The sequence below is a fragment of the Mauremys reevesii genome, linkage group 11 (assembly GCF_016161935.1).
Source record: "Mauremys reevesii isolate NIE-2019 linkage group 11, ASM1616193v1, whole genome shotgun sequence".
NCBI lineage: Eukaryota > Metazoa > Chordata > Testudines > Geoemydidae > Mauremys > Mauremys reevesii.
Window position 1 is genome coordinate 68,037,057 of NC_052633.1, and position 27,663 is coordinate 68,064,719.

A 27,663-nucleotide genomic window follows, 5' to 3' on the forward strand; every position below is an offset into this window, starting at 1 on the left:
TCCTGCTGCCTTGTAGAGTGAGAGAGTTAACCCTTGAGAGCTCAGCCAATTGGTAGTTCATCATTTAGCAGTAAGGGAAATATCCCACCCTCTGACTCCTCCACCTCAACCAAGCTTCACGATCATCATCGCTGTATACCAGTATTAAATTGTTTGTTTAAAACTTATACTCTGTGTGTGTGTGTGTGTGTGTGTGTGTGCGTACTATATATATATATATATATATATATATATATATAGTCTTTTGTCTGATGAAAAACATTTCCCTGGAACCTAACCCCCTCATTTACATTAATTCTTATGGGGGAAATTGGATTCGCTTAACATTGTTTCACTTAAAGTTGCATTTTTCAGGAACATAACTACAACATTAAGTGAGGAGTTACTGTGTTCGTTAAGCAAATTAAAGACTTCGTGGGCCAAATTTTCATTTTGGTCTCCGAGGTTGAATGCCAATACAGTCACTCTGGATTGTCCTTTTAAATGTTTCATGTGTTTTACTAGATAACTTACTCCACAAGGGACAACATACCCTATACATAATATAGGGAAGTACAGGGTAAGGAATACGGCATATATTGTAGTAACATAATCACAAGCAATCCTGGAAAGTTTTAAGGGCAGTCCCTGTGTATCCTCTTACCTTTTTAGCACTTTGAGGCTTGTTAGGTTTGAAAAGCATCAATATATAATATTCTCTTTCCAGAAGCTGTGACTTTTAAAATCTAGTCTGATCAGTATCTGGACGCCAATTACTGCAGGGGACCCACTTCATCCTGTAATCCCACTCCTCCCCAGTGCCCCATTCAGCTCTTCTTGCTCATAGGCTCTTTAGACAATCCTTTCACAGCAGGCACTTTACAAAGCCAGTTCTGGCTTCCTTGTGGGAAGCCGTGCAATGCCAGCTTCCATCCAGCCCCCTTGTATACAGAAGGAGTATTCTTTTCGTTGTGTTAGGGAAGGAGAGGAGCTTCTCCGAAGATGGCGTTATCCCAATAATCAAGTTTGAACAAAACACTGTGGGTCAAGTTCTGACCTCTAGTACATGTGTGCAGCTCCCATTGATTCCCATACTCATGTGTGAGAGAGCAGAAATTGACCCAGGGAGGCAGACTGTCTGTCCAAATGGTCATACTTTGAATCTATATACAGTACGGCTCTGTTTATCTGAAAATCTCAAATAACACGGGAAACCTTTGGGTAAATGGGATTTCAGATGCAAGGGGAGCCAGCCAGCTGGCTTGAAACAAGCTGAGCTTCAAGAGACATCCAAGGTATTTGTACAGTTCCAGGAGCAAAAAAGAGATGTTGGTTAATTGGAGTTTGGTTAAATGAAGCTATACTGTATATAATTGTTTCCTGGCATTAGAGTCTCTGTTCAAGACTCTGTAATATGTTCCCTTCTTTAATGGACAACTGACAGTTTCAAAAATTGGTATTTAGTTAGAGCAGCTTTCCTGAGATGTAAAACACAGAGCTGGTGTATGTAGACCTACAGCTGTTAGAAGCCATTAGGAAAGGTATAATCCGGATCCCATATTCTTTGTGCAGGTAAACTCTGTAATGGGAACTTTGTCTGCATTAGGAGTATGGCATAGGAGCAGCAGTAGGAAAGTAAAGGCAGACATTATAAATCCATTTTTCTTTTCTTTTGCTTAAACTGTGTTTTTAATTTGCTAGGACGCATTCGCTGTACGTTTTTGTTGCAAGAACAATCCCTACATAAGCTTCTGACATAATTCTCTGTGCTTTTTCCCACCCTTCAATATTTTCCTGCCTACAGCTGTTAGGAGACTCCAGGAGCAAGGTACTAGTGCTTTCTTGACTTTTTATTTCTACTTTCCACCTTTTTTTTTTTTTCCCTGTTGCAAACCCCCCCATGATGCTGCAATCGAGCTGATTCAGAATGGCTCAACCCTGAAGTCCTAGTGAAAGCAAAAAATCTCATTGGCTTTGCAAACACAACAACTGCAGGATTGGGCCCTCAGAAAGGAATTCTGTAGCAATCATCTAAGAATATAGGCGACCTTTTCTGTTATGTTTTATAGTCAGTCGTATTCTGTTAAGGTTTATTCTAGTGTTTATTCCATAGGGTTAAATTTGACACATTGTCAAAATTATGCTGATACTTCTTGCTAAGTTTTAAGACTAGAATTTTCTAAGGTGCATAAGGGAATTAGGCACCCCGAAGCCATTGAAATGAATGGGATTTGGATGTCTGACTCCCTTAAGTGCATTTGAAAACCCTAGCCCAAATTAACACACAGGGTGCCAAAATTGTGCTTTCTTGTAAAGCAGTATGAACCTGAAGTAACTTCACTGACTGCAGTGGAACTACTGTGCATTCACACCAGCGTATGACAGAGCAGAAATGGTCCTTTAGCTCTTATCTCCTTCTCTCTCTCTCGTTATTATTCCATCAGAATGTTTATTTGCAGAATCACCTTTATGTTTAATGAATTTGCTTGAAGTAAAAACTGTATTGTCAATCTGTAACCATGGAAATGTCCACTATTTTCAATAAAAGCAACACGTTATTTCATCAGGCATTAGCTAACATTTCTATTGGATCATTTATTGTATTTTGTTGGAGCATCAGTCACTTGTGTATTCTCTTCAAAATCAATGGGACTCTTCTTGCTACAGTGAATAAGATAAACAGGCCGGTGCTCCGTGACATTTTACCTTTGTGCCAGTATTAACAATAGCCTCAAACTACCTTCACTGGCAATATAGGCAGAGCATCCTTTCCTCTGCTTTAAAATAACTATAAACAGTTTACTCACTGTGGTTTTTTTCCCTCCTCCAGAAAAAGCCAGTGAGAAGAAGATATGAGCCATATGGGATGTATTCTGATGATGATGCTAATAGCGACGCATCGAGTGCTTGCTCCGAGCGCTCATATGGTTCTAGGAATGGAGGTATTCCACACTACCTACGACAAACTGAAGATGTGGCTGAGGTCCTAAACCACTGTGCCAGTTCCAACTGGTCGGAGAGAAAAGAAGGGCTCATAGGCCTTCAGAATTTATTGAAGAGCCAGAGGACGCTGAGGTGATCTTCCTAGCTTTGTAATGGTGGCCATTAGTGTTGTTTTGCTATGGTGCAGTCAGAATTCAGTATTTTTCTCTCATATTGTGCTGACACATATTGTCTTTCATAGGCCTTAGATTGCCTCTGGGAGCAAGCCTCCCCGACCTGGTGGGGTAGACTCACACTAGCTCCTCTCAAGCTAGTGCATTAAAGATAGCGGTGTGGACATTGCAGAGGGATGGTGGCTCAGGTTAGCGGCCAGAGTCCAAGCCCACCTGAGCTTGGATGGTTAGCCCAAGCTGTCACACCTCCCACAATGTCCATATGGCTGTCCTCAACACGCTGGCTCGAGCACAGCTAGTGTGACTCTGTCTACCCAGGCTGGGAGACATGCTCCTAGCTGCAGCGTAGCCATTTCCTTTGAGGCCTTGCCTGCACCAGTGTTTTTCAATAGAGCTTCTACCTGGTGGTAGCCATGTTGGGACAGTAGTATAGGCAGGTGAGCACTTCTCTCAGCTTGTCCCCATCTACTTGAGCACTCCCACTGCTGCTGTCTGTGGCTGTGCAATGGTGAGAGATTTCCTGCCAAAATGCTAATGTTGATACAACCAGAGTGTGTTACCATTTTCACATGTGACTCAGATATTTCAGGAAGTTTAGCTGCATACCTCCTGTATGTGCATTTGATCACAGACTGCTTAGCAGCTTTTCAGTGAAGCAAATGCTAGCCACATACAGTGAAAGGAAGCAAGGTGTTCGTGTTAAAAATGGGATCAAGTAGTTCTGTGTGTTAGATAAATTTATTTGTGCCTGCGTACAGTTGTTAGAGTGGAAATTGTATTTGAGCCTCATATAGACAATGTAGCTTATAAAGGGGTGGAAGAATGTTTGTAAGAATATGAAGATTGTTTGGACTGACTGAGATTTCATTTAAGGTGAATGTATTTGTAAGCAAGTTGTTTGCATGTGGCTTTATTATGGACTTGCTGACTTGAAGAGAACATGTTAACAAATAGTTTCATTTAAAAAAAATCTGCTCTTTGGAATATTATAAAAAGGTGTTTTAAGTGCATTTAGAAATGGCAGTTGTCTGGGTAACGATTCCACAACCTTAGCTAGGTAGCAGGGTAAATATTTCATTTAAGGGTCTTTTTCAGTTGCTTATACGTTTTTTTTTGGGTTTTGTTCTAATTAGCAGTTTAAGCAAAAATGTGTTTGAGAACAGTGCTGTGTTCTGACTGATAATAGAGAGGGTGGAAAAAATACACTTTTACCATTAGGAAAAGATTTTCCAATCATTTATTTGAATACCTATAGCACCTCAGTAGGAGGTGCTAGGAAGTTTTCATATGGAGGCGTAGACTTGAGGTTACAGATGCATCTTTTCATGGCCTGGTAAAAAAATTTTAAACTTGGTCATTTCATAAGGGTTTTAAAATGTGCTTCTCCCATTCACACTGTTTTTGGTATACCATAATGCAGTGGTTCTCAACCTTTCCAGACTACAGTACCCCTTTCAGGAGTCTGATTTGTCTTGCGTACCCCAAGCCTCACCTCACTTAAACTACTTGCTTACAAAATCAGATATAAAAATACAAAAGTATCACAGCACACGATTACTGAAAAATTGCTGACTCTCTCATTTTAAAATACATCGATTGGAATATAAATATTACACTTACATTTCAGTGTGAGACTTGAGAGCCTTGTCTGAAGCCAGAGCCCCACTGCCCCAGGCTGAAGCCTCTAACTTAGCTTTGTGGAGAACCCTGTGGTGTGGGGCCCCAGGCAATTGCCCAGTTTGCCACCCGCTAATGCTGGCCCTGCACTTGTAATACCCGTAAACCCATCCTGTTAATATATATAACAAGTTTAATAAGGGAGGGGATATTTTACTCTTCTGAACTTACTGGTTAAGGGTCCTTTTTCAGTACTCCATGCTGAATAAGGTTTGATCACGCGTAAGGCTATGATTTAGTCACCGGTATTTTTAGTGAAAGTCATGGTCAGGTCACTGGCAATAAACAATAAGTCATGGCCAGTGACCTGACCATGACTTTTACTAAAAATACCCCCAACTAAATCTTAGGTGCTGGGGAAAGGGGGGTGTGCTCCAGCAGATGCTGCTGCTCTGGTGAAGGGGTGCTCCAGTGGTCACAGCTGCTCTTGGGTCAGGGGATGGGGCAGCCCAGGGTCCCGCTGCTGCTCCAGGGTTGGGAGTGGGGGCGGCCCATTACCCTATCGCTGCTGCTGCTGCTCTGGTCGGGGGACAGTCGGGGGCACTGCCGCTGTTGCTCCTCCAGCTAGGGGGCGGTCCAGGGCGCCAGCAGCACCACGGTTCTTCCATGACCTCCGTGAAAGACTCGCAGCCTTAATCATGCGTTATCTTCAGTGGGCATTCTGTGTGTGGAAAGGTTGCGGGGTCTAAGATGGTATCAGAGTTTCATTATACTTACCCATGCTAACTGTTTCTTTACAATTTTCTAAAGTCCTTCTTTTATAAACTCATCCTCATTAGATCTACTGGATATTGCCAGGGCCAGCAAGTCCCTCGAGAAAATGTTGTTGAGCTGTTTATTTTAGTTTGGAACCCATATTATTACCTTGGGACAGTGTGCATTGAAAATAAGGAAGTTCAGAATAGCTGTCCTTCTGTATTCCTTGTCTGGAGATAAATTTCATTAGGGAAATAAAAAGGAGTTCGTTCAGAGGGAGCTGCAATCCCCATCAGGTCGGGCGAGAGTTGTAGAGCAGTCACAGTTTTTTCTTGTTTCTCTGGAAACAGTGCAGTCTCAACACTGAATTAAGCTGACAGCTTGCTTTGTTAGTGTTACAAGGACTGCTTTCCTCTGCGTCCAACTCTTCCTTCTCAGGAGACTGTCATCTTTGTCTTATGCTCTTTTAAAATCTGTATCAGTTTTTATGCTTAGAATACCGTTATTTGGGTGAAAATATCTCCTATTATTTATAAATAAGCTACCTTTAAAAAGGTCACACTAATTCTAGACTACTCTTGTACCCTTCCCTACTCTTTGAGGTTTGTTTTGGTTTTATCTGCATGGCTGGAGGTCTATGGATGAAACCCTTTTTGAGGAGAAAGGAAGCCTATAATCCTGACCTGAACTGGAGTTCTCCCTGCATTCACCCGTTCCCTCTAGTTTGAGAGGACAAAAAAACCCAGCATCCAGCTTATTCATTTGTTTTCATTTGTTCTTTAATCAGGCAAAACTTCTCATTGGCTCTGCTGGAAGTTTTGCCTGAGTAAGGAAGACAGATAAGGACCTTAGGATTTGGGCAATATTCTTTGCAACATTTGCGATGGAGTTTTAGCACTAAAAATATTATGTAACTGGCTCTACCAAAGCAGGGACCCATGGAGAATTCTGCCCACAAAGAACCCTGTCTACTTTTTTTTATCATCTCGGTTTACTGTTTGCTTACGTCTGCTGTCGCTGGCTTTTACGAGCCATCCGACAATGCCCCCCATTGCCAGTACAATCCATATAAAGGCTCCTGGTGAAGACACACACCGCCCACACAAAAGAGCAAAGTGTAGGCACACACAAATAATGTAATTACTGCGGCTATATGCCGACATAAGTTAGGTCAACCAGATCTAATTTAAAAGAGCAGATCGCCGTCTTTTTTCAATGACAGTTCTAGTCTACTCTGTTGTGAGTAAAAGATTTAGCTTTAATATAATGTTTTGTTTTGTGTTGTAGCCGAGTCGAATTAAAACGGCTGTGTGAGATCTTTACGCGCATGTTTGCTGACCCTCACAGCAAGGTAATGCATTTTTGGCTTACTCTCTTCCCTTACAGTGTGTACAGTTGTGCTGTCAGGATCTGGGTAATTGTGTGTTTGTGCCTGTGACTCTACTGGATAGAATTGGAACTGATGACACGCATGTTGCGGACCCTGCATTAGTTTAAGTGGTGGGGTTCTGTGCTCCAGGGGCTCAATCCTGCAAGTTGCTAGGAGTTGGCTGTCCAGCCCCTTTCAAGGCACTTATCACCTTGCAGAATCCAGACCTTGGAAGAGAAGGATCTGGGTTTTATTTCTGCTCCTGTGGTAGCTGTCCATGATACGGAGCACAGTGACATCTGTGAAGCCCTGAATAGCCATGGCTTTGGTACAGTAGGAATGGCCGTTTATATGTATTAAGCAGCAGTATGGAAACTGCAGGGTGATTTTACACTTAAAGCAACGTTAATCCTATGAGCACTTCAGTATCTCTGTAACACCATCCTTCCAAGAAGTGGGCCAAGATCATCTCTCCATAGACCTACCGATCTCTCCTTCTCTAACGGGGTCTTGAGTACCTTCCAGGACACACACACGCACCCCTCTCAGACTGTGCGGTACTCTGCCCATGCAAGCAGGGATAGGAAGGTGTGGGAACAGGGGCGTGTATATCATCCCCCTCCAGTTTTTTCTGAAAAAGTTAATACTGCTTGGGACAGATCTCCCCACTGAGGGATCTGGGATATGTTGTGGCCAGAAGGTTAGACATTTATATACCCGATGAGAACATCCGCAGTTATGTTAGAACGGGTTAAAAGAAATAATTAGGTTAATTAATCCTAGTGCTTCAGGGCATGTAGTAAACCAACACTAACTGATAGGGGTCAGGCAGAAACTTCCTGTGTGGAGAGGTTATTCCATATGTGCCGACTGCAGACCTACCTCTGAAGATCTAGTTATGGCCACCATTAGAGACAGGACATGCAAAAGAGATCAACATTTTGGCTTGTAAAATTCTGTCCGATGTGGCATTGCTAGGGTCAGGTGTGACTATGTTTGCAACAACATTTGCAACTTGTGAAAAGTTTTAGACTGTTGTAGAGTAGACCACATTCTGCTCTCGGTTACAGTGGTGTGAATCTTGGGTAACTTCATTGACTTTATAGACTTCATAGCAATTTGACTTCATTATGTTATGACACAAATTTAACATCAGGTAAATTACTCAAGATTTCCACCAATGCAACTGAGATCAGAATTTGGCCCGTCACTGCTAACCAGGGGCTCATCCATGCTGAATACATTTAGCATTTGTGGGAGCTCCTGGGATTGTGCCATAGATATTGCAATGAATTGGGGGAGGGGGAAAAAATGAATAGAAAAAAAACCCGTTCATTTCATAAATTCATAAAGGGATACACATATATACACATCTAAAAAACAAACAAACCTCATCCTGCTATCCTTACTCATTTGAGTATACCTGTTGGCTTTAAAGTTCCTACTCGCATGAGTAAGGAGACTGGATTTGGCCCAAGATGTATGATATTTAAAAAACGATGATTAAAAAAAGAAAGATGTTGTAAAAGTTTTTATAAGCCATCTATGAATCCACTGAAAAATTGCACCAGAGCAGTCAGCCTTGATTCACTATGTGTACTAACGAGTGGTTTGTTTTGTTGCATGGCCTGCTTTGCGGTGGAACTCACAACAGAGAGTAAGTGTATTCATTCCTTCTTCCTTAATCTGTTTAGTGTGACATTTTAATACGGCACATCCTGGATGTTTAATGTCAGTTATTTCTAGTGCTAATATGTTCACTGAGAATATTCATTCATAAAACTGTCTCTAAAAAAAAGCATTTTAAAACCCAGATTCTTTGTAGACTTTCTCTTGTGATCATTTCTGATTATAAACGTTATTTCCCCTTTTTGAAATTTGCATTTATTTGTAGGTTTTCAGCATGTTTCTAGAAACCTTGGTAGATTTCATCATCATCCATAAAGACGACTTGCAAGATTGGCTGTTCGTTCTCCTGACACAGTTACTTAAGAAAATGGGAGCAGACTTGCTAGGATCTGTGCAGGCAAAAGTTCAGAAAGCTCTGGATGTAACAAGGTACGATATGCAAAAGTTCTACGGATGCTTTAATCCATCACCGGTGGTGCACCTCCTAGGTCTGCTTTGTTTTATGGATGGACGGTTTCAGAAACTATGCTACCCACTCTTGTTTCAAGAGATGGACCAGATTTACCCCGTGTCAATCTGGACTAACCTCCCAGTGAAGTTAGTCTGGATGTTTGCCAATGTAACAAAGCAGATTCCAGTCCCCAGTATCAGGTTAAAATAATGGACCAGATTTTCATCGGAACTGCACTCATTTTATATTGCTTAACTCCATTGATTTCAATGGAGTTATTTCTGATTTACATCCATGCAAGTGAGCACAGAATAATTTCTCATATATTTAGAAAACGGGCAGAAATCATCTTTTTGTTCTGTGTTTGTACAGCGCCTAGCACAATGGTGTTCTGGTCCACAACTAGGGCTCCTAGGTGCTGCAGTCATACAAATAATAATAATAACAGCGAACATACAGTACTTTAGTACTTTAGATTATTAAAAGTGAAAGAACATTGACATCTAATGTGCTTTGTTTCTTTGTGTTCATATTTAATGTTTAATTGTGCTTTTTATTTCTCCCAGCTTGGGTGATGAACACTAGTCATTTGTTCAGAAAACGAATAGTGCCTTAATACTAAGTACTGAGCATCTTAAATTTGTTCATGAACATCCAGCAAATCAGTAGCAAAATGAGGATAAGAACTCAGGTGTTCCTGCCTCCTAGCATGCATATTCAATCCACTATAGCATTCTGCCTAGCCAAGGATGTCACATGTACCACATTTTCACACTCTGGTAGAGGTGGCACCATGAAAGGTTAATTTGCATAGGGCTTTTAAAATCCACTTGAAGAGAAGGAGATGAGAGAGGGAAAGAAAAGAGGAATCAAACACTGAAGCTAACTCAGGAAAAGATAAACCATGATCTGCTATTGATTAGAAAATGAAAAAGCAACATAAAGTAGGGAAAGGAAGAACAGGGATTACAAAAGCAGGAAGGATGTACATAATATGGGCTGAGTAGTTTTCTGTGAATATATTGATTTGACAGATTTCACCAGTGTTAATGAATAATTTATTCAACACATTTACATTTGTGGTATTCAACCCATTTGGTAGCTGGTGAAACACAGGTGAAGTTTACAGAATGTTTTAATATTTAAAGGCTATTTCTGTGATTCTTTAGTAATTTTTTCTGTAAGTTTAAATGTATTAAAATGTGTTTGTGCTAATAATAATGGAAAGCTTTTTTTCCCCTCTCTGAACAGGGATTCTTTTCCATTTGATCAGCAGTTTAACATTTTGATGAGATTTATTGTAGATCAGACCCAAACACCAAACCTCAAGGTAAGCAATGAAAACCTTTGCATTGCAACATAAACATAGAATCATAGAATATCAGGGTTGGAAGGAACCTCTGGAGGTCATCTACTCCAACCCCCTGCTCAAAGCAGGACCAATTCCCAACTAAATCATCCCAGCCAGGGCTTTGTCAAGCCTGACCTTAAAAACCTCTAAGGAAGGAGATTCCACCACCTCCCTAGGTAACCCATTCCAGTGCTTCACCACTCTCTGAGTGAAAAAGTTTTTCCTAATATCCAACCTAAACCTCCCCACTGCAACTTGAGACCATTACTCCTTGTTCTGTCATCTGTTCTTCTTGTACCACTGAGAATAGTCTAGATCATTCCTCTTTGGAACCCCCTTTCAGGTAGTTGAAAGCAGCTATCAAATCCCCCCTCATTCTTCTCTTCTTCAGACTAAACAATAACATGGTCCATTTAAATCTCAGGATGTGTTTTAAAACACTTGATCATACTTGAGTACCTAATAATCACATGGAAAATAACTACTTGAAAACAAATGTATAATACGACACTTATAAAACACAATACTTTTGATGTATTTTGCAATATTTTACATGTGCTAATACCTTTTGGTAAAATTTTCAAAAATGCCTAAGTTCCATTTTCAAAACTGACTTAGGCTAAGTGCAGAAGGGCCAGATTCTATAAGATATTTAGGCAGCTAAAGATGCAGATAGGCACCTAGTTAAAGTTGCCAACCTTCCTGGATTGGCCAGGAGTCTCCCGGAATTAGAATTGATCTCCCAATGGCTACTGAAACCAATCTGGGAGGTTTTAAGAGGCCGCTAAAAGTGCGGTCAGCACGGAGCGGTTAAGGCAGGTTCCCTACCTGCCATGCCTCTGCGCGGCTCCCAGAAGCGACTGGCACAGCTCTCTGGCTCCTAGGCGCAGGGGCAGCCAAGGGGTATCTGCGTGCTGCCCTCGCCCCAAGCGCCAACTCTGCAGCTCCCAGGAACCATGGCCAATGGGAGCTCGGGGGGATGGTGCCTGAAGGCAGGGGCAGTGCGCAGAGCCACCTGGCTGCCCCTGAGCCTACGAGCTGGACATGTCAGTCGCCTCTGGGAGACACCCCTCCTGCACCCCAACCCCCTGCCCAATGAAAGTGGAGGGGGAGGAGGGATGGGGTGAGCAGAGGGTGGGACCTCAGAGAAGGGGTGGGGCGGGGGCATGGCCTCAGGGAGGGGAGGTGCAAAGGTGAGGCAAGGGTGTTTGGGTTTGTGCAATTAGACAGTTGGCAACCCTACACCTAGTGGGGGTTTTAAATGAGCCATTGGACATAATTCCCATTGAAATCAAGCTGTTTTTGAAAGTCTCACTAGAAAATCAGTGGTGCTTCGGCTTCCTAAATGCCTAAGTCATTTTGGAAAATGGGATCTATTCTCCTGCGTTACTTAAGTGCTTTAAAAAATTTATCCAGGGACACAATCAACCTATTAAGATCCCAAAACAGAAGGAAGGTGGCAGGTTCTAGGAGCTTTCATAGGAATGTAGGTTTCCTCTCTTCCTGGCAGATGGTTCTTGTTAATTCCAGCCATGATTTTAATGGGTCTCTTTTGGACAGAGGTAATACGGTCTGAAGGAGAAACATTAGACTGAGATTTGTTTTGTTATCTGAGATACTACATTCCATCAAAGGAATATGTTTGGGCTATATAGGGTGTGTGTAGAGAGTTCTATGCGAGTTGGCTACTTCAAAGGTGAATGAACTTCAGAAACTCCAGGAATCATGTATTCTTTTTTTTCCAGATGCATGCAGTAGTGCATATGGTGTCTTATGAAAGGGAGGGCGAACTCTGTTACCATAAGTAGGAATTCAGAGCCTAGTGGAAACCCAATCGTGGGCATTTAAAAAAATCTTTATTAAGGCAGGAGTCCAAAGTTTTTGCCCAGATAGACAATGCTACAATATACATGAGACTGCTAGGCTGCAGCCTCTCAAGCAGTCAGTATAGGGGAAGGTTCCTTTTGTTTCTGAAATATGACACACAAATACATTTTATGGAATAGGTAAAGAAATAACTTTTACTTTTTACCAGCTCGTATCCTTTTTGTAAAAATCCTATCTAATTTGTGAGAAAATTATAACTTTCCTATAGGTGTCTTGCACAATCCTATACAATTTAATTGTATTCTAGTTACAGAATTCTATAGATCCTCTATTAATTCTATAGGTTTTTAGAGTAATTTCTATAAAACCCTATAGTTTAGTCCCTATTAAATTCTACAGGCGTTTTCCATAAAACTATGTATACCTTTCTAATAGATTTTCAGAAGGGTACTCTGTCTTCATTAAAAAGCGACAGAGTCCTGTGGCACCTTATAGACTAGCAGATGTATTGGAGCATAAGCTTTCGCGGGTGAGTACCCATTTCATCAGACGCATGACACAGACGTATTCACCCATGAAAGCTTATGCTCCAATACATCTCTTAGTCTATAAGGTGCCACAGGACTCTTTGTCGCTTTTTACAGATCCAGATTAACACGGCTACCCCTCTGATACTATCTTCATTAGTCATTTACATGCAGGATGGTGGTCTAGACCTGTCCAATGAGCTATAAGATTGTCCAATTCATGTTTCTTTTTCATTATGGCTCATTATAGAGCAGAGATGAGCTTACAAGTTTTATGTTTGGCACAGGATAGTTCTGAGCCATGTCCACCTTCCATCATCTCTCCAACAAAGGATGACAATATACTTTTACGTTTCTTAGGTAAAAGTTGCAATCCTGAAGTACATTGAGTCCCTGGCAAGACAGATGGACCCAACAGACTTTGTGAACTCCAGTGAGACCAGACTTGCTGTATCTAGAATCATAACTTGGACAACAGAACCAAAGAGCTCAGATGTAAGAAAGGTAGGTTAGAATGATTAAGTTATTGCAAGTGGGACTGTTACCCTGCCTAATGGCAATTAAATTAAGTCTGAAGTCAATGAAAAATTGCATGGTTAGGCAATTTGTAAGGGTTTTTGTTTGTTTGTTTTTCCTTCCCCTGTATCTATTTTGTAATGTTAAGTAAAACATTTTCAAAGTGTTATATTAGTTTAGTTTCTACAATGTAACCATTGAGATAAAACAAAACCTTTGACAAGTTGGGTTTATTCAATACATAAGTTTAAAAGAAACAAAAGGAAGTACAGTCAACCTGTGCAACTCATTGCCATGTGAAGGCCAAAAGTTACTGGGTTCAAAAAAGAATTAGATAACTTCATGGTCCATCAATGGCTATTAGCCAAGCTGGTCAGGTATGCGACCCCATGCTCTGGGTAGCTCTACTCCTCCAGCTGCTGGGATTGGACTGCAGGGGATGGATCACTCAAAATTATCCTGTTATGTTAATTCCCTCAGAAGCATCTGGCACTGTCCACTGTCACAGACAGGATATTAGGCTAGATGGACCATTAGTCTGACTCAGTATAGCCGTTCTAAGGTGTTTTTGAAATATCTTTGTCTGTATTTTCCTCCAGTCGATTGTCATGCAGGTGAATGATTAAATTACTCACCATTACAATGCAAAGAGAAAGTAGACTGACCAAGTGTGTATTTTGGTAAGCAGTTGGTGACACATGGGAAGTAATTTTTTTGGGGGGTCATTTAGCTAAAGATCCAGTGCTCTGTACACTATGTGCTCCAAATGAAATCGGATATAATCTCTGAGATATAGTATTTAAAAATACCACTAAGGTACTGAGTACCTTCGACTCCTATTAAAGTTGGTTGGTATGTCTTGTCTAGAAAAAGCTGTCAAGTTTAGGTCAGGCTTAGCTAACATGAGCTAAATTGTTGCTTTTCCTAGTGTAGATGCATGATAACAGACAAGCTAAAATTGAGCTAACAGTGTCACCCTGAATCTGCACTAGGAAAAAGATCAAGTTTAGGTTGGGGTTAGCTAATGTGTTGGCAAAACACAGCTGAAACTCAAGACACTTTTCCTAGTTAAGACAACCCCAGTGGAAGTTTGAGGGTGTTCAGCAGTTAGGGTGACCGGACGTCCCGATTTTATAGGGACAGTCCCGATTTTTGAGTCTTTTTCTTATATAGGTTCCTATTACCACCCACCACCGTTCCGATTTTTCACACTTGCTGTCTGGTCACCCTATCAGCAGTTCATCACAATGCACCCTTAATGTAAGATGTAGGTTCCTAGAAAGACACAGATGAACAAAAAGATACCAGAAATTTCACCTAAGTATTAAAATGTGCAGACCCTTTAATTGTTTAAATATTTCATTTGTTGTATTAATGCCAAAATAATATTTTAGCATTTTATAACTCCACTAAAAAGGGAGTATTGGCTTGTAAATAAGCAAATTCTTTTGTAAATGAGTGTTTATTACTTATGGTGTATGCCTTAATATGCTCCTGAAAATCTTCCGTGAGTCTCAAAGGTACTGCAAATGCACCAGAGCTCACGAATATCGGTCAGGAATCTCCAAAGAAAGTTTTCACCTCCATGTTATACACATTCTAGCGCAAGCCAGAAGCTTCTTTAGAAGCACTCCCTCAGGGATTATTCACAGTAGTGCAAGTTGACACTTTTCTTCAGCAGGACAATCCCTGCTCTGACTAGCAGCTATGATGGCTTTAAACCTCAGACTAAATCTAAAGCAACCTGGAATGCACATATCCATTTTAAATCAGAAAGAATTAAATGAAGAATGAAACTGCATGCTTGTTCCCTGGGCTTCACCTGAACCCCAAATGTTTCAGTCTGATTAACTTACTGCTTGGTGACAGGAGAGAGGGAGGGAGGGAGTGCTGGAGTGAATTCTTTCGTAGCTCAGTAAAGTTGTAGCTCTCTGTTTAACTACTAAAAGTATGGCTTGAAAGGCAGAAGCTCTGGGGATTGCACAGCTGAAAAAAATGTTTCCACCATTAGGTGTCATCATTGCTGCATGCAAAATTGAAGAGGAGCCTCTCTGCTGCAGCTGAAAATTTGGATGCATAGGACAGTCAGATTCCAGTATTGTTAACATATACAGCCAGTGTATATTGGGAGTAAGTGTTTGTTCATAGCTTCATCTACTGCAGAGATCTGTGTCAACTGCTAGTTAATTCTAACTAAACAATACTCTAATAATTGTCACACTACTTTGGAGCTGATCTGAGATTCCTGAATCTATTTTATTAAAACCCATATGTGGCTACTACACTTGGCTGAAAAGCTTTATTGTAGGTTACCCAGTTAAAGCAAAATATTAATTTTTGGTTACTAAAAATGAGCAGAGTGCCCATATAATCCGTGCCTTGATTTGTCAATAGGACTGATGCCTTTATATATAAATAAATAAATAACCCATTAATGCCAGGAGGCACACCATGAAAACTGCAGGCTCTGGATGTGACACTGGTTAGCAGCAGCAAATGGTTTATGCAGAATCATGCCTAAGGAGTGTGAAGCAAAAGATCAGTCCTTTAGTGCATTTACTGCGCGTGAAATGGGTCAGCTTGCCAGACCGAGGTTCTCTGGCTACAGAACAGATGTCTGAAATGCAAACTTTCCCACGGCCAGAAGTGGTGGGGACCGTCTCGAGAATGACAAGGAGAGTTCAGTCTCCAAGTCACTAAGTGCCTACATGCTGGAGACGGCCAAGAAGGGCTGTAATTAGTATAAACTGTTGTGGTCATTTGTCCAGCAGGAAATGGATTGATACCATCTGCTCAGTTCACACAGCCCATGTAATGGGAACAACTTTTGCTCCCTATGGACAAGTCACGCATTACAGTGGTGCAGTGCATGTACACTAGGGGTTTGCACTGGTGTAATTACATCATGGTAGCTACGCTGGTACAAAACTCCCAATGTAGACAGGGCCTCAGACGGGAAGTGCTACTGGGCAGGGGATGTCTCCTATATATTGTATAGGTCCTGACACAGTGGGGCCCTGACTGGTGTAATAGAAATAATTAATATGGATAATAATTGAAGAAGCCTTCATGTCATGTTTTCTAGACCTTTAATCATTTTTGTTGCTCTTCTCTGGACTTTCTTCAATTTGTCCACATCTTTCCTGAAATGTGGCTCCCAGAACTGGACAAAATACTCCAGTTGAGGCCGTCTCAGCATGGAATAGAGCGGAAGAATTACTTCTCATGTTTTGCTTACAACACTCCTGCTAATACATCCCAGAATGATGTTTGGTTTTTTTGCAACAGTGTTACACTATTGACTCATATTTAGCTTCTGATCCACTGTAACCTCCACATCCCTGTCTGCACTACTCCCTGGCAGTCATTTCCCATTTCATATGTGTGCAATTGGTGGGTTCCGTCCTAAGTGGAGCACTTTACATTTGTCCTTCTTTAATTTAATCCTGTTTACTTCAGACCATTTGTTCAGTTTGTCCAAATCATTGTGAATTTTAATCCTATCCGCCAAAGCACTTTTAACCCCTCCCAGCTCGCCATCGTCTGCATACGTATAAGTGTACTCTCTATGCCATTATCTAAATCATTGATGAAGATATTGAACAGAACTGGACCCCAGACTGATTTCTGCAGGACCCCATTCGATATGCCCTTCAAGCTTGACTGTGAACCACTGATGATTACCTTCTAGGAATGGTTTTCCAACCAGTTATGCACCCACCTTATAGTAGCTCCAGCTAGGTTGTATTTCCCTAGTTTGTTTATGAGACGGTCATGCAAGACAGTATCAAAAGCCGTACTGAAGTCAAGATATACCACATCTACTGCTTCCCCCCATCCACAAAGCTGTTAGGTTGGTTTGACTGATTTGTTCTTGACAAATCCATGCTGACTGTTACTTATCACCGTATTATCTTCTAGGTGTTGCAAACTGATTGCTTAATTATTTGCTCCATTATCGTTCTGGGTATTGAAGTTAAGCTGACTGGTCTGTAATTCCCCGGGTTGCCCTTATTCCCCTTTTTATAGATTAGCACTGTATCGGCCCTCTTCCAGTCCTCTGGAATCTCTCCCGTATTGCATGAGTTTTGAAGATAATCGCTAATGGCTCAGACATCTCCTCAGTCAGCTCCTTGAGTATTCTAGGATGTATTTCATCAGGCCCTGGTGACTTGAAAATATCTAACTTGTCTAAGTAATTTTTAACTTGTTCTTTCCCTATTTTAGCCTCAGATCCTACCTCATTTTTATTGGCATTCACTGTGTTAGATGTCCAATCGCTACTAACCTTTTTTGGTGAAAACTGAAACAAAAGAGGCATTTAACACTTTTTCCATTCCCATATGTTCTGTTATTGTCTTTCTCACCCCACTGAGTAATGGGCCTACCCTGTCCTTAGTCTTACTCATGCTTCTGATGTATTTGTAGAATGTTTTCTTGTTACCCTCTATGTCTCTAGCTAGTTTAATCTCATTTTGTGCCTTGGCCTTTCTAATTCTGTCTCTATGTACATGTGTTATTTGTTTTTATTCATCCTTTGTAATTTGACCTAGCTTCCACTTTCTGTAGGACTCTCTTTTGAATTTCAGATCACTGTAGATCTCCTGGTTAAGCCAGGGTGGTCTCTTGCCATACGTCCTACCTTTCCTACGCAGTGGGATAGTTTGCTCTTGTGCCCTTAATAATGTCTCCTTGAAAAACTGCCAAATCTCTTGAATCGTTTTCCCTTTAGACTTGTTTACCAACTCCCTGAGTTGCTAAAGTCAGCCTTCTTGAAATCTGTTATCTTTATTGTGCCGTTTTGCCACCTACCATTCCTTAGAATCATGAACTCTACCATTTCATGGTCACTTTCACCAAAGCTGCCTTCCACTTTCAAATTCTCAACCAGTTTCTCCCTGTTTGCCAAAATTATATCTAGAACAGCCTCTCCCCAGTGACTTTCTCCACCTTCTGAAATAAAAAATTGTCTCCGATACATTCCAAGAATTTATTGGATAATCTGTGCCCTGCTGTGTTACTTTCTCAACAGATGTCTAGGTAGTTAAAGACCCCCATCACCACCAAGTCCTGTGGTTTGGATGATTTTGTTAGTTTAATAAAGCCTCATCCACTTCTTCCTGGTTAGGTAGTCTATAATAGACCTCTACCATGACATCACCCTTGGTTTTTTACCCCTTTTATACTTACCCAGAGACTTTCAACAAGTCTGGCTCCTATTTCCACCTCAACCTCAGTGCAAGTGTATACACCTTTTATATACGAGGCAACACCTCCTTCCATTTTCCCTGCCTGTCCTTCCTGAGCAAGCTGTACCTTCCATACCAACATTCCAGACATTCTGCTTTGTCTCCAGAGGCGGTTTATACTTGTGCGTAGGTAATACCTGTATCTAAACTTATGACCCACTGTAGCTTTAAATAGTTGTGATCTACTTTAAAGAAAGGTGTAGTTAACACCAATTAGTATTTATGAAATGTCATGATTCCACCTCACAGTGAAATGGAAATAAATGTATGTTCAGTCCACAATGAAAAACTATTGACTGTGGCAGTAAATTGTGCATGGTCAAAACAGTTAAGTTTAATTTTTAAAACAGGGGGAACTACAATGATATCCAGAGTGTTATGGGGTAAATATTTTCCCTGCTTTGGAAGACTGTTAACACTAGAGAGTATTTACTCTGCTGCATATGAGCTATGAGTAACTTGCTAGAAACCATACTAGAAAGGGGTGAAAGGCAATTTAGTGTGTGCAGAACAAAAACTATCCTCTGTATCACAGCTCATGCTCTATGTGTAAAACGGGTTTTGTGGAGCATGGATCAGATTTTGTCCTCAGATGCAATGGAATTGTGCAGGGGTATCTGAGGGCAAACTATGGCTGTAATGTAAGCATGTAAATTACTGTCAGTTTCACTAAAATTCATTGCTTGGGTGATACTATTCAGAAGCAGTGTGACCTTGTAGATGGAGCATTGGACTGGGCCTCAGAAGACCTGGGTTCTGTTACGGGGGCCGCTGCTAATCTGCTGCCTGACCTTGGGCAAGTCATTCACCTCTTTGTGCCTCAGTTTCTCATCTGTGAAATGGGAATTATGATTCTGAACTCCTTTGTAAAGCACTTTGTAAAGAGCTACCGATGACAAAGTGCTATTTAAGATCTGGATGTTGTTATTACCGTTCAGGAAAAGTGACATAAAATTACAATGCAAATAGTGGTGATGTGGATAAATTGCAGTTATCAATACATTAGCATGTAATTACTGATATTTCATGGGGAGTTAACATGTAGTCCTTACTCAGGCAAAACTCCAATTGAATTTGGATTGCAGGATCAGGCCCTCTGTGGGAAAATACTCTACGTACAATGAAGTGAATTGTTTTGTAATTTCCAGAGTCAAATCCAAGTCTACGGTTACACCACTGGTTGCAGATAGGCATTTTGACCCTAGGTATATAACTTATCAGTAAGGCTCTGTGTTTGTCATGGATTCCGTGACTTTCCATGACCTTGGTGACTTCTGCGGCAGCCTGTGTGCTGGCCCAGGAGCCGCCTGAGCAGCTCAGGCAGCCCCTGGGCCAGTCGCACTGGCTGCTGCTGGCGCAGTCTCGGCCTCCTCACCACCCAGCAGCAGGAGTTTGGGTGTGGGGGACTGGGGCTTGGGGTGTGGGGCGGTGGTTACCTGGGGGGTGCTCCCCAGAAGGGCAACAGGAATTCCCCTCCCTCAACTCCTAATTCCACATGCTGCCTCTGCTGTCAGGCACCGCCCCTGCAGCTCCCATTGGCCACAGTTCCCAGCCAATGGGAGCTGCAGAACCAGGGCTTGGGGCAGAGTGGAGGTGGCACATGGAGCTAGGAGCTGGACGTCGCCGCTTCCCAGAAGCCGGGTAGGGAACCTGCCAACCCCCAAGCACCCTTGGCACCCTGCCGGGCAGTAAACCACCCCCCGAGTACCCGGGCTGCCCCCAGCACTCCCTCAGCCCCCAAGATGCCCCTCTCCCAAGTTTTAGTCAGGGGTATATAGTAAAAGTCATGGACAGGTCACGGGCAGTGAATTTTTGTTTACTGCCCATGACCTGTCTATGACTTTTACTAAAAATACCTGTGACTGGTAAATTTTATGTGTAAAGAAGCCTAGTATTGAAGGCTTGCGTGGGACAGAGATGTTTAGTTCAGAATGTGGGGTTGTCCCACACCATGAAGAACAATGGCAAGGTATGCAAAAACAGATTGACCACGGCATTTAAAACAAGTTTTTCTGCAGGTTGAACAGGAACCAGGCCCCCCAAGGTGACAGGCCAGTGCTTTACGTGACACTTTGCCTGCTGTCCTGCTAATAAAAATCTTGATCGCCTTGATGTCAGTGATAAAACTCCCAGTAACTTCAGTTGGACCATGATTTGGTCCATTGCCTTCACAGGAAAGAAGAAAATCTCCCAGTTACCTGACATGTCTCCAGGGTATTTCTGCTAATGAATTGTGATTATCTAGGTGGTTTATTGTACAAGCCTGGAATTGTGGCACGTTACGTGACATCCTTGTGTCACACAGTACCATTCCATCTCCTGCTGGTGTGTCTGAGAACTTGGAACGCTACTTTTTCAACTGCTCTAGTTTTAAGCTGAGCTTTGGGCAAAGTGTCCCCAACTACATTGATGCAACTGCACGGGCCCCCAGGTACAATCTAGCTAATCTATGTGGAGACCCCAGAAGAATGGGACTCAACTGAGATGACAGAGCCATTGCAAGAAGAGTGGAAAAGCACAAACGACCGCGTAGTATCACTTGAACTCACACCAAGATGAAATTCACCTCTCTGTAGAGCCTTCATCAATCTCTTATATTAATTGTTTTAATGCTGGTCCATCGCTGGTGTAGACTTCACTCACAAGTGCATATGAACTAAAACAAGTTCGAAGCCAAAATAGTTTTTGAGATGGATTAAATCCAGAAACCCATTAAAGATTCTTGTAGGCACTTGGAATGAGCAAGGGAGAGAGCACAGGTCTTGGATCTAACATGAGTCCATTTTATGAAAAGTAATATACGATGTTGAGAACAAGTGGAACGCTTTTGCAACAAGAGGAAACCATTTCTAAGTTATATCAAGAGAAAAGGATAAATCCAGAAGAAAGATATCAGACCAGCAAATACTCAAGGAAGTGCACAGAGGTCATCCATTAAAGATTATGGTCTAGGAAGCAATATATTAACAGATACAGGTATTGTCACTTTGAAAAAAGAGATTATGGTTAAAATACAGATATTACTGTTTAAAATGGGAGTAAATATGTAGGCTATATAAGGACCCATGCAATGGCCAGAAGAAGAAACTTCGCTACAAAAATGCAAACGGACTCCTTTGTAGCAATACTACAGGACGAAAGCTGCAAAATCACTCCTGGAGCTTCCACAGTGCTGCTCTGACTGTGTTTGAGACATGATTGGGCTGGCAAAAATCCACTGAAGTGCAGCATGTCTGGTGCCTGGTCTGCATGAAGCACTGCTGTGACTTAATTAAAAGCTCTGCTGAAAAGGAGTCTCTGAAGGCTTTTAATGAACTATAATTGTGGCATGCACCCTGGACATGTTACTGAGCAACAGCTAGTGATAGTCTTGGACTTTTGAGGTAGCAACAAGATAAAAGAATATTGGCGGATTTTTAATAAAAGGCGGATTTTTTTTTTTAATGCTGCTCTGAGGGTTCAAATTGGATTTCCAAGAAGCTACCACAGATGCACGTTGTTGGTGCTAAACAAATAAGACCACTGCACACTGTTGTACTAGCACCAAATGTGAGATGTTCACCTCTGGGTAGTGACATTGTGCCTGCACGATTTGGGCAGTTCCTGTGTGTGTGCAGGTACTTCTTTTTTTGTGCGCAAATGCAGGATGTATACACACACTTGGTACACATGCACTTTTTTTTTGCAAAGAGAGGCAATTTATACACCAGTATTTAGTGCTATGAATTACTATAAAGGACCTGATGTATGGATCACTCTCAACTGCCATGGACTTCTGCACATTGTCAGAATGGACCCTAAGACCTGTTCTCCTTGGAGCTCTAGTTCAATTTTTGGGCCCAATTCTTCACTGCCCTACATCTTGTGCAGACATTTACCCCTGTGTAAAATGCAAACACGCTGTGAGTGACCCAGGAGCTCTGGTTTGGTAATGTTCCGAGACCCACCCTGTCCATGTGTCATTGGCTATACGAAGAGTTCAGCAATGGAGAATCAGGTTTTGGGATTCCATCAAGACCGTATGGGGACTAAATTAGTACTGTGACTGTGTCGCTGAGATCCACCTTGTAATGCAGGTCTTTTAAAGAAATCAAGGTGTACGAGTGCGAAGACTAACCATTTTCCATGACCTCAGCATTATCCCTATACTTACAAACAACTGAGGGAGAAAATCTATAATAAAAATTTCAAAATTGGCATTTATTTTTACTTGATTTCCTTTATTCTTGTTAGAAAATAAAGATCTCCGTGTACTCAGTCTTGTTTCCAGAAATGTGGTCATTTTCTGTTTGTTTAGAATTTGAGGCAGGATTGCCGTGTGAGGCCAAATATTTTTATTGTCCACTCTGTAAGAAACCGATTTTCTAACATTCATAGGCTCACAGATGAAAATTTTAGGGCTTTTTGGATAGCAAAGTCCCTAGAGTAAATCATTTCCTTAAAATGACCGTTATGGATTTTTATGGTACTTTGGGATCCCTTGGCTTGAAAGCAGTTTTATTCAACAAACAGTTGTTTTAATTACAGGGTGGTATTTAAGTAAAATAAAATATTTTACAGTTTAGAGCTAGTATACCAGATGTCTGTTCTCTGAGACAGGAAGAAATTGCTTAATATAATGTATGTGCAGGCATCATGTTTGTATGTATGAGAGTGTGAATACACACTAATACATGACAGATATATAACTATTCCCACACATATGTACAAGTATATGATGTGTATATATAATATCAATATTCTCTATATAGAATCTGGATTTGGTCTCTCTGTGTGTGTGAGTGTGTATTTACATCTGAATATATATACATTTGTGTAAAAAGTAGTTTTTACTTTGCAGATTCTGGGTATAAACAGAGTCTTGTAATTGAAGTCTTTGGGAACATTGTACAATCTGATTCGTAAGTGCTAGCTGGTCAAGAGACTTAAGTGGGTTGTGAACTGAAGGGCTTAACGTGGAGTCTTCAGAGTTCTTCTCCCATCCAACTGTTCCTGTAGCCTTCAGATTCTGGAACCCAAAAGGCAGCATACTTGGGAAAACAAGTGTGGGTCAGTTTGGTCAAGGGGTGTGGGTTCTGCATCATATCCCCAGAATGCTAAATCATCTGTCCAAAACCCTACTTAAGTGAGCCTCAATTAAGGCCTGCAAACCATTCCAGTTGGAAGTGAGTGAGAGAGTTAATGCAAGAGCCTTCTCTGATGTGGAGCTGATACCAACATGGCTTTATCCAAATATACTTGCTAGTGAAAACAGCCTAATGCAAAACTGCTGTAGCCTAATACCTCATGTGGATTCTGCATGATCACTGGTAGAGAACAATTCCATACAAATTAAGCTATTTAAGTCTATAACAGTAGACAGAGATTCCTGCACCCATATATCTTAGGTTGTTTAAAATGGAAATGTACCCACTTGCCTTACACTTGGGTGGTGAAAAGAGAAACACACATGCAATTTTATCATTTTTGGCAAAATTAAGAATAAAACAGTAATGTGCAGTGGGAGTGTAGAACTGGTAGCCATTCCCACAGCCTGATGCACACTGTACGATGCATTTGCACAGAACATTGGGCTACTAGACTCATCGCAAGACGGAGAGTCAGGAATTCTCAAGTTCTAAACTGACACTGAACTTGACCATATCACCTAAATCTCTGTCTATTGGTTTTGCTGTCTGTAAGAGTGATAATCACACTTAACAAATGGTGGCTGCAGGGTTTAATCAGTTAATGTCTGAACATATGCAGTGCTTTACATCTTCATAGGTGAGCGCTAAGGGTTGTTATAACAGGATTTGGAAAAAATTAACTAGTGCTGCAGAGCCAGAGATCTAAGGCAAGTTAGATTTAACCCCGGTGATTTCATTGACTAGGATCTTCCTGCTGGTTGATTCAAATATTAATATGTTTTCTTATTAATCCCAAATTAGGAAAGCAAACCGTACTGAAGATGCATCTGATGCAAGAAGCTGAAATATATATTGCATTTAGATGCTCGTTGTTAAAAATCTTGTGCTTCCTTATTAAATAATAACACATTTCCTATTTGTTGAATCCAGAGTATGCATAGTTGGGTAGGTGAGGATTTGCCAGCTAGATCAACTACAGCCTCCTCAGGGCCTGGTGAAGGAAACTTGGAAGAGAAATGTAAACAGGTAGACGACACTGTACAGATGTACACTAATCACAACATACACTTGCTGTTTGCAGTTTAGATTTCTAATACAGTTTAACTGTGTAAAGAGACATTAACTGGATGCCTGAAAAAGCGATGCCTCATTCATATGTGTGTGTATGTGAAATAATAGTTTGGTTTTAGTGTGTCTTTCTATTAACCCTATTGTCTAAAAGGATAAGTCTGGCCCAGGTTGTTGGCTGTGGTTGAGAAGTGCACAACTCAGGAGAGTGGGCTCAAAGGTGGTGTTTTCACTTCCCTTATTCTGGGCAGCCTTTGGGTCAGGCTAATCCCCAGCATAAGTTAGAGCGACCTAACCCTGCTGCTGACGGCTCTAAGGGTCTGATATGGCTACTGGGGATCAGACTAACTGCAATTTTCTATATGAGCTGGCTGGATAGACTTTCAAGTCACTCATATTAAGCTCAGGACACTGATTCTACTCCCTTCCTAAAATGAATTCATTCTCTTATGTGATCGTGACATTTCCTGTAACTTGAAAGTTGCCAAACTTGTAACTTCATATATTTCAACTAGATTGTAAGGGACATAGGAATTTAGTGAATCTGGCTCGCCAACCAACCAACTCCTCTTAGTGTAAAATGGGACGTTGAGTATTAATATTCATGTCATATGATGCTGCTGGATAGCAAGGTCTTTGCAGAAGTTGATCCTCAGCTCAGCAGTGGCTTGAGTCAGTCCACTTTGTGAGCAGCCAAAAGCTTATGGAACATGTAAGGGTATAATTATGGAGGGAATGAAGGAAGTAACACATCCCTATTGAGTGATCCAGCATCACGACATGGAGTCAGGTCCCCCCACTAACATAAGCAGGCATTGACTTCATGGCGGCTGTTGCTGTTTAAAGCAGCAGAGAATTTGGCCCATTAAGAGATGACCCCTAATATCTAGATGGCCCTGACAGGAGATGTGCTGAGTTTGCACAATGCTGATGCAATGTCAGAAGCCAGGGGCACATAGGCGAGGGAAGATTCATATAACACACCCTCTTTTCTATCCTCAGCATGAGTATTGCATGGGCAATGCTTGTGACGCAAGCACAGAATTAATCTGCCTGTGTGTTTGTTGACTGTTATCCATTTAATGACTGTCCAGTGGTTAGTGATTAGGGCCAAGATTTTCAAAAGTAACAAGATTTGGGTGCTCAACTTGAGACACCCTATAAGGGCACCCCTTTGAAAATCTACCCCTTTAAGGCATTTCAAGTTGGGCACCCAAAAACTGAAATGCTCAAAATCACTAGTCACTTTTGAAAAACTGGACTCTAAGATTACAGTAGTTAAAGATCAATGAAAGCACACTCATTTTGATATGTGTTTTCAAGCTAGTATATATCTGATTACCAGAAAGATTTCGGAGTCCTGCTTCTGCCCCCTTCAAATCTAAGAGAAAAATTGCACCCACAGCCCAGCTGGAAGGCTCTGCTAGGTTGAATCAGGAAGTGCTGTGACAGTTAGTACTGAACTTTAGGCCTGCTTGGACCCTGCTGCTGTTGGAGTCAATGCGAGCTGGGCCACTGGTTTGGCTGGAGCATGGGCAGAACATTGTCTTTTGAATCTTGGACAGAAAATCCCAGCTAAAGAGACAGAACCCTGGTTTGCATTGCAATTTACTCCTGCAGTAAACAAACCAACAAGTACATTTAAAAATAGTTGTGGGCAGTGTTCCCGCTAATTTTTTACATCCATGTGTGGAATGAATTTTGCTATGCGCACCGATATGAGTGTGGGAGGGCACCCAGGGCTGGGGCAGCAGGTTGGTGTGCGAGGGGGGGTGAGGGCTCTGGCTGTGGGGTGCGGGCTCTGGGGTGGGGCTGGGGATGAGGGGTTTGGGGTGCAGGCTGCCCTAGGGCTGAGGTGGGGAGAGAAGACTCCCCCCAGCCCTCTCTCACCACAGCAGCTCCAGGGCAAGGGGAGAGGTGCTTTTCCTGGCTGCAGCAGCTCCAGCGAGCCTGGTCCAGGCCGAGGGAGGGGCTCCTCTCCCCCTGCCATAGCAAGCCCAGGACAGGTCTGTGCTGGGACCGCTGGGAAGGAGCAGTGGGCTGGCGGGGGTTGGGGAGGGGGAGGGTGCCTCTCCTTGCCACAGCAGGTCCATGCTGAGGGAAAGGCATCTCTCCTTGTCACAGCCCTGAGCCCCTGCAAGGGGCTTAATAGGCAACTGCACAGCTTTAGAGGGAACCTAGGTTGTGGGTGAGTATTGTTTAAAAAAAGTTGCCTCTCCCACAATAAGGTTGAAATAAAAACCACAGAGCCGTAGGACTGTCCCAGTGCCTTTACTGAACCACCATTTGCTGGTGGTAGTTTGTATTTTGAAAGGAGTACTTGTTAGTTGTGTCACACCTCAGGAATAGGGTGTATCGTTCTAAAGCATTTTTTTGTGCCACATATAAATACAACCCCCTTGGGCCAAATGTTACCCTTGGTTAGATGTCCAGTTGGCAGAAAGCAATAAAGCCACCAAATGGACATTTGCGTACCTAATACTGGAAGTCTTTTCTGAACACTTATGCCAGGGGTCAGCAACTTTCGACACGTGGCCCATCAGAGTAATCTGCTGGCAGGCTGCGAGATGTTTTGTTTACATTTACCGTCTGCAAGCACGGCCCCTCACAGCTTCCAGAGGCCACGGTTCGCCATTCCTGGCCAATGGGAGCTGCAGGAACGTGCTGGTCACCGCTTCCCACAGCTCCCATTGGCCGGGAACAGCGAACCACGGCCATTGGGAGCTGCGGGGGACCGTGCCTCCGGACTGTCAATGTAAACAAAATGACTCCCAGACTGCCAGTGGATTACCCTGATGGGCCGCATGCTGAAGGTTGCCAACCCCTGACGTAGATCATAGTAAATGCAAAGGAGAAGGAGCCAATGGCAAATTTCCAATGACCTTGGGAGCAGGACTTGTCTGCAGCACATCTGTGTCCTCAAAACTGCTGCATTAGAGTCAAATTGTGCCTATGAGGCAGTGGTACATGTTGGGATGAAGCAAAGCCACACTGTCCCCGATGGAGCTCTAATAAGGATTGTGCCTCAGAGAAGCATGATGCCTCTTGGAGCATTGTAGAACACAAGGGGAAGATGCCT

The 27,663-nt window shown here is 42.1% G+C and overlaps 1 protein-coding gene across 10 annotated transcripts in view; it reads left to right on the forward strand.

The window, feature by feature from the left end:
• The window catches only part of CLASP1 (cytoplasmic linker associated protein 1), a 261,914-nt gene that overhangs the window by 188,977 nt on the left and 45,274 nt on the right, over positions 1–27,663 (forward strand). For 5 of the 10 annotated variants that reach the window (XM_039493738.1, XM_039493742.1, XM_039493741.1 and 2 more), the window contains 6 exons: positions 2,810–3,054; positions 6,756–6,819; positions 8,492–8,494; positions 8,732–8,895; positions 10,169–10,247; positions 12,983–13,126. In XM_039493738.1, coding sequence (XP_039349672.1) covers positions 2,810–3,054; positions 6,756–6,819; positions 8,492–8,494; positions 8,732–8,895; positions 10,169–10,247; positions 12,983–13,126 — 699 coding nt within the window. Of the gene's footprint in view, positions 1–1,783; positions 1,808–2,809; positions 3,055–6,755; positions 6,820–8,491; positions 8,495–8,731; positions 8,896–10,168; positions 10,248–12,982; positions 13,127–24,446; positions 24,543–27,663 lie in introns of all 10 variants that reach the window. The other 5 variants (XM_039493735.1, XM_039493736.1, XM_039493739.1 and 2 more) reach the window with 2 other exon arrangements.